Source organism: Pelmatolapia mariae, linkage group LG4, assembly GCF_036321145.2.
Source record: "Pelmatolapia mariae isolate MD_Pm_ZW linkage group LG4, Pm_UMD_F_2, whole genome shotgun sequence".
Lineage (NCBI taxonomy): Eukaryota > Metazoa > Chordata > Actinopteri > Cichliformes > Cichlidae > Pelmatolapia > Pelmatolapia mariae.
The window spans coordinates 34,533,069-34,540,142 of NC_086230.1; the positions used below are offsets into that span (position 1 = coordinate 34,533,069).

A 7,074-nucleotide genomic window follows, 5' to 3' on the forward strand; every position below is an offset into this window, starting at 1 on the left:
ATGAGTCATAACGCACGGATCACACTTCTATTGCACTCTCCAGTAAGACTGTGACAAACTAAATGCATCCCGTCGACTGATGATGATGACGATATATCAATACAAGTGGTTCTTCCTCGTTGTTGCATGATGCAATATGTTGATATACTTGTTTATATCTCTATACTCCGCCTGCCTGTTTTCTAATGGAAGTGAGACCTTCAGGGACGGCTCGTGTTCCAGACTCTCCTGTTTACGCTGTTGTTGGTCTTCTTTTATGCACGACTGAATGTACGAATGTGGCTTTCTATACGATATCGTTGTTTACACACTAAGCTCGTGCTTTACAGGTGTTCTTACATTTCTATCAGGTGTTTTATGTACGATGCAACAATAAATTTGGAATGCAATGCAGACAGGAGAGTGAGTGTGGATCTGTTCTCACGCCGGGATGGTCCTGGCTGGCGCCACGCCGCCCCCTGCTGCCTGGAAGCACAACAGCAGCTCGAACTAAAGCTGCCGTCTGTCAGCCGAGTTCATTCTCGCAGCAGGATGAATGAAACCACACTTGCAGCTTTTTCAGCTTATAAATGTGAAGAACCTTCTATTGCAACACAAACTCAGCTCAAAGCTCAGATCCAAGCTTAATACTGGCTTTTACAAGCTCACATTTTATATAAATGTTATTGCAATTTACCTTTCTCACTCACATCAGCTGCTGAAGCAGGGCTGCTTTGTTACAGCAAAACTCATATTCATCAAAGAATCTGGAAAAATTATGTATTTATGAACTTTACTCATAATTCAGCCGACAAAACTAAAAGAAATGAATCAATGTGAACCGAACGAGAGCTGCCACAGGACAGAGATGTGCTGAACAGAGAATATGACAATAATATATCAATAATTTATCTCAATTACATTGCTGGAAGCCAAACTTGTTGTTTAAATTAAAATTCTAAACTCAAAGTAACAAAACGTCCAATTTACAGCGAACACCTCATCTGTATCTGACACAGGGCTGAAGATATACCACAGGCCTTGAATGCAGCACAAGAGCTCTCATCAGGTAAGCACAGGAAGACACCTGGACTGTGTTTAATGTGGCGTCTGTATTGATGCTGCAGGAAGCAGCTTCAACTCTGAGAGGAGAATCTGTCTGAAAGGGTCACAACAAACTCAGAAAAGGTTTCAATTTTTTGTTCAACATCAGGAACCAGGAAGTCCAGGAAGAGCAAGTTCTAGTTCTGGGAAGCTCTTCCTCTGAGGAGGAGGAGCTAGTATCAAACAGATGGCTCCACGTTTCTCAGCTCAGTGAACCGACACAGATCTGCTCAACCTCACAGGTTTAACATGACGTGGACAAACAGATGCTGCCTTTGATGTTATTGATGCTTTTGGACCAATAAAACAGCTTTTCACACCTGCACTCGGAGCGATTTGATTGGTCAGTAGGTGATTTTGTTGATGTCCGGTCTTGAACGCGACAGTCTTCAGCGCAGGTTGGGGCTCGACAGCGAGTCGGCACGACGGTCTCCTGAGAGGTAGGACTTCAGGACTTCTCAGCTTCTGTATGTCGCGCTGATGAGCTGATGCGCTGACGGCGGTTTCAGCAGAAACACTGAAACCTTAATAGACTGTACGATGTGATGGCCGACCTGCTGCAGACATGAACTCCACCTGGTTCCTGTGAGCTGCAGGTAAACATGGTGGACAGGTGAGTGTGCTGTGCAGGTGCTAGCACTGATCATTATTAGGGACCTTCAGCATAATTCAGATAAAAATTCACTCGCTTGCATTTCCTGTTTTTGATCAGCCTTTCCGTTCGTCCTGTTGGGAGGAAACAAGGAGCATGCACACCTTCACTTTCAGAGATTGTGGAATGAAATATTTGAATAAAGGCTTTAAAATCTGATCCTAAAACAGAGCAGCTGTTTGTACTCGCTGACTTACATCATATTTGTCATGAACTCAGTTACTTTTCTTCTTTCCTCTCAGAGTTAAAAGCTGCGCCTTGAAATCTGTCAGATCTGATAGTTTAACACAGACAGTCTCACAGGTGGAGGCAGTTTTTTATACTTTTACATACATTTTAAACGCTCAGGTGGGTCTCAGGAGTTTTACCAGGATCGCTGATTTGAGAGACTTGACCTGAGAAAATGAGCTCAGCTGATCTGAGCTCAGTGAACTATCTGAATAATAAACCAGGGGCGGAGACCTGTCAATCACAGACAGACCCGCCCACTTCCAAAACACTAAGATGGAGAAAACACTTCACTCGCAGTGTGATGTCACAGATCTACGCTCATCTGTTATACTGTCTTATTTTAGTAAACATGTAGTTACCATGGTTACCAGCCCATCAGCATATACTGCCCTCTGGTGGCATATCTGTGCTCAGCACCCCGTTATGTCCTGATATTACCTGTCACCTCATCAGTTTTTTTTGTTTTGACTTTTTTAGCCTCACTGAGTCAAAATAAAACTTTTAGTTTTCAGAGTCAGGGTCCACGTGTCTTTTTACCTCGTTTATTAACAGCCACATTTAACCCTTTAACCACCCGAGCACACACCACGACCTCTTTACCTGTCAACTTCCTGTCCACGAACACAAACAGCCTCATTCGTCAGTTTAAAGACTATTTTCCTTTCATATCCCTTCAGGACTCTTAAGCTGCTTCCATGCTGGCACAGTGTCGGAGGTGAGCCCTGATCAGCCCCGACCAGCGTTAAGGTAGAGGCGTACCTAACAAACTGGCAGCTCAGTGAGGTGTTTCAGGAAGCGCCTCGTGGTGCAAAGTAAGCAGACAGTTGTGATAACAGACGGGTATATTTGTGATGGAAACAGAAGAAACAAAGCGCCGCGCAGGAAGTGACCCGCAAGGAAAATAAATAGATAAATAACGATGTCCATGTAGCTGCCTTCAAACGCCGCCAAGTCCTGTTAGAGAGAAACCGTGTCAAAGACGGGAGGGCAAGGAGGAGCGTGCTCTTCATCCTCTGCAGTTTCCCGTCGCTCGCCCACGCCTTCACACGTCGGCCCGCTGCGTCTCACTTTCAGTTCCTGCTGCAGCTCGCTCTGATCACACCTACAGACTCACAGCTGCAGCTCAGTCACATCCTCTGCTCTGATTGGTCAGCCGCTCTCTGACCGACAGCTTCACCAGTTTTCTGTTGTTCACATGAATCCGTAAGTCTGCTGACAGCAGCAGGGACGCACCGATCCGACGCTTCACCCACGAAAAACTGGCTTCAGGTGTTCCGAGTCTCCTCGGAAGTTTCCTCGCCGGGAGGCAGAGAGCGAGCGTCGCCTACAGCAGCTGAAACACTCGCTGCAGGGCTTCAAGTCTAATTCTAAGGTTTGTGCTTTGTGGGCTTTTATTTTTTAAAGACTGACCGGATTCTTCCAATCGTCAGTCGCTCTGATCCAGGATCTGTGGTCAGTGTTTAAAAAGCAGAAGCCCACAAACTGTGACAATCCGGGAAAAATCTCCATCAGCCAGGATTTGTCCCAGAAACTGATCCAGCACGAAGACAGCTCATCGCTGCCAACGCTTTAAATAAATTTACTTAAAGTTCTGGAAACTCCTAAAATGTCTGAGTGAGCTTCATGATGCCAGAAGATAATCTGAATAAAAGCCGAAGGTAAAATCTAAAACACGGGCCCGTTGTTACACGACAGGAACGATTTCAGGTTATGAAACTGGCTCATAAGGGGTTAAAACGGCCTCTGCTGGCAGGTCCGTCACTCGCTCGCAATAAGAGTGACAGATAAATACATAAATATAAAGTTTGTGCTCTGATTGGAGCTGAGTGCAGAGTATTTCCTGCGCCTCCTCACACATGGAGAGGAGCAGACAGCAGGAGGCGTGGCTCGTGTTAGCATGGAGCTCAAAGCTAAAAAACAAGAGGAGAAGATGGGATGGGAAACGCCATCGCTGAGCAGTGTTTAAAGTTTTACACACACAGAAAGAAATCTGTGGGTGCATCAGCACGAAACGCTGCCGGCCCACCGTTCCGTCGCTGTTAGCGTGCTCTCTGCTGCGCCAGCTCACCTGCTGCTAACGAGAGTAAACACAGAACACCTGAAACGGCTTCAGCTGTCTGAAACATCAGACCGGTGCATCCCTGCAAAGTGACGTCATCGGTTATCCAGCTTTCATTCGATGACTCTGATTGGATGGTGTGTCTGAGCATTTCTGCCTGATCATTCCCCTCTATCTTAACGGCGTCCATTCCCAAAGCGCCCAATCAGGCGTTAGCCACAAAGCACATGTCCTTCTTCATGTGAATCTGCAGGCCGCTGGCGCTGGTGAAGGTCTTGGCGCACTGCGCGCAGCGGTATGGTTTCTCTCCCGAGTGTGTGCGCTTGTGCTTCTTCATGGTGTCGCCGTCACTGAAGGTGCGGCAGCAGAACGGGCAGCTGTACGGCCGCTCGCCCGTGTGGATGCGCAGGTGCCGTCGCAGGTTTCCTCTCTGGCTGAAGCTCTTGGAGCAGAAGGTGCAGCGGTGCGGCCGCTCCCCTGTGTGCGTGCGCAGGTGACGCCGCAGGTCCGCCGACTGCGCGAACGACTTGCAGCACCAGTCGCAGGCGTAGGTCTTCCTCTTCTGCTCCAGATGGAGGCGGAGGCTGGCAGCCTGTCCGAAGGCCTCGCCGCAGCGTGGGCAGCGATGGACAAGTTCGGGGATGAAAGCGGACGCTGCGCTGTCTCCGGCTGCCGGCTTCTCCTGGGAGGACTTCCTGCTCCGCTCAGCTTCCTGCCTTTCAGCGCGCACCACCACCACCGTCCTCTCCGCCTCCGCCCTGCTCCAGAACTCTTCGGCGGCACCGTCTGCGGCCTCAGTTAGAGAGTCCGTGCGACCTTTGGGCTTGCTCACGCTGTACTCCTCTGGTTCGGCTTTGACGAGCACGGGGGGCGGAGCCCGGGGCTCCTCCCTGAGCACTGCAGGAACTTCAATGTGAATTTTGGGGACGGAGACAGTGGGAGGGTTTAGGGAGGAGTGCGAGGTGACAGGTGAAGTTTTCCCAAACGCTTCCTGTAGACGGTCAGGCTTCGGTGCCACGTCCCGCAGCTCCAAGAGCTTCTTCTCCACAGGCAGGTGCACTGGCCCCGGAGATGAGTCGCTGTGGACCGCCAGCAGCTGCACGGACACCACCTGCTCATGGGTGGGCTTGGCCACATTAGGCGGCAGCGGCCTGGGTGGGTTCGGGCGGGAGTCCGGCTCTTCGGAGCGAGGCCTCCGCTCGGGCTCACCAGGCCGATCGGGAGCCACCAAACCAAGACTGGACCTGGTGGACTCTGAAACATAGAAAGCAAACAGTTAATGCGACCGAACGACGTCCAGCACATCAGCAGAAACATTCGACTCACACCTGGAGCTCCAGAGTTTACACTTGTTTTTGGGCTCATTACATTATTTATAAGAAAAGCTTTGCATGATTCACACTTCAAAATAAGCTCTCTTTGTGTTACACTGTCACTCCTGAGTAGGGACAGCCCCTTGTCCTCTAAGCCAGCTTTCTTCTGATTGGCTGCTCCTCATAAACGGGAGGTGGGTGGGGCCATTTTAATGTATTTTTTTTTTAGCTCACAGGGATACATGTACTTATACTGACCTCATTATTTAAAACAGGACATAAAACAAAGCAGAACAGGTCCATGTTAAGCAGTAGTGCCACCAGGCGTCAGCCAGTTATCCTCATTATTTTAGAGGTTGACATATTTTCACAGGTTACCGAACATAAACAACCTCCTTTGCTCTCACGTCTGGTTTCTATGCAAATGTGTGTGTGTTTTTTTACAGTTCACTGTGCTGTACCGTAAATATGTACGGAATTCCCCTTTAACAGAAACCCGAATGACCGAAAGTCCTTCAAACTTCCTGAAAGTCAGCTCTCCCCAACTGACACCTCACGCAAAGCTCCTCATACCAAAGTCAATGTGATAGTCTGTCAATTTAATGCTCAGCTGTGTTCCCCCCCCCTTTTTTTTTAAATGGGGTAAATGAAATACGTTGTGTAAATAAACTTTAAATGATAACACTGCGTGGATAAAAGTGAAATGACTACCTACATCAGGTGACTCTCATTAGGCTCGAAGGCAAAGAGGAACTGACACGAAATAAAGTCACGTCTATCGTAAAAATGTCGGCAAAATCAGACGGTTTGAATGATGCCGAATAAACAAATCCGTCCTTAACAGCACATAAAACCCTGAAAATCTGCAGTTAAGCCCGAATTTAACGTTAAAAAGGCGTATTTCTATTAAACAGGCGGATTTTCATCGCAGTTCTGAATGCGCGTTCTCTCGCGGAGCTAGCCGGCTAGTTCGGCCCTTACTCAGCCACTCGGTCCCGGCCTCCAGGAGCAGGATGTCCCGCAGCTGCCTCCGCAGGCTCTCGTTCTCCCGCTTGGCTCTGGCAGTCTCCTCCCGGTACTCGGCTACCGTGTCCTCCACCACGTCCAGGATCTCCTTCACAACCACCGTCAGCCGCTCCGTCAGGTAAGCGTTCAGCAGCTGCAGCTTGGTCATTTTGATGCTGGGACCTCCAACAGCTGCATCCACACCGGAAACAACAAACCCGACAGGAAACGCTCTTGCTCAGCTCCGGTCTTTCAAAATTAAAGCGTGGTCATCAGTCTCCGTCCGCAGACTCCATCACTGAAACTGGAGCTCAGCCTTGTTGGACGGCCTGTTGCTATAGTAACCTCATAGCAGAGATATGACATATCTGATGATGTCATGAAAGATGCTCCAAAAGGCTTCAACAGTACAAACACAGTCCAGAGGTCCAGTTCAGGTGACGCTAGCAGACAGCTAGCAGCTACAGCCACCTGTATTAACTTCCACCTGCCGGTCAAAGAGGCCACGCCCCTAGTAATACAAACTTTAGAGGGTGAGTTATAAAAACAGCTGTTATGACGGGGAAATGATCCACAGAGACCAAACAGTTTGTGTATCGGGCTGTAAACATGTTTAGTACTGCTGTAAGGATTTAACATGGCAGTCTATGGGACTGGTTCCCCTCTTATTTTGAAAGAGCTACCAGGAAAGTGTGTGTCAGACTGAGCACCTGTAACACGTTAGTAAATGC

At 48.7% G+C, this 7,074-nt stretch overlaps 1 protein-coding gene across 1 annotated transcript; it reads right to left on the reverse strand.

The window, feature by feature from the left end:
• Nucleotides 1–682: 682 nt before the first annotated feature.
• LOC134626596 (zinc finger protein 263-like) lies at nucleotides 683–6,576 on the reverse strand. The gene is made up of 2 exons (XM_063472552.1): nucleotides 6,320–6,576; nucleotides 683–5,279 (listed from the first exon to the last, which is right to left on the reverse strand). The coding sequence occupies exons 1-2, from the start codon at nucleotides 6,510–6,512 to the stop codon at nucleotides 4,231–4,233; spliced, it is 1,242 nt and encodes a 413-aa protein (XP_063328622.1). The 5' UTR covers nucleotides 6,513–6,576; the 3' UTR covers nucleotides 683–4,230.
• Nucleotides 6,577–7,074: the final 498 nt, after the last annotated feature.

What these genes read in the sequence shown, in the direction of transcription:
- LOC134626596 (XM_063472552.1), bottom strand. Translation starts at nt 6,512, where the DNA reads ATGACCAAGCTGCAGCTGCTGAACGCTTACCTGACGGAGCGGCTGACG. An exon ending in GGCCGGGACCGAGTGGCTGA is followed by an intron (nt 5,280 to 6,319) that starts GTAAGGGCCGAA and finishes TCTATGTTTCAG; the next exon opens with AGTCCACCAGGTCCAGTCTT.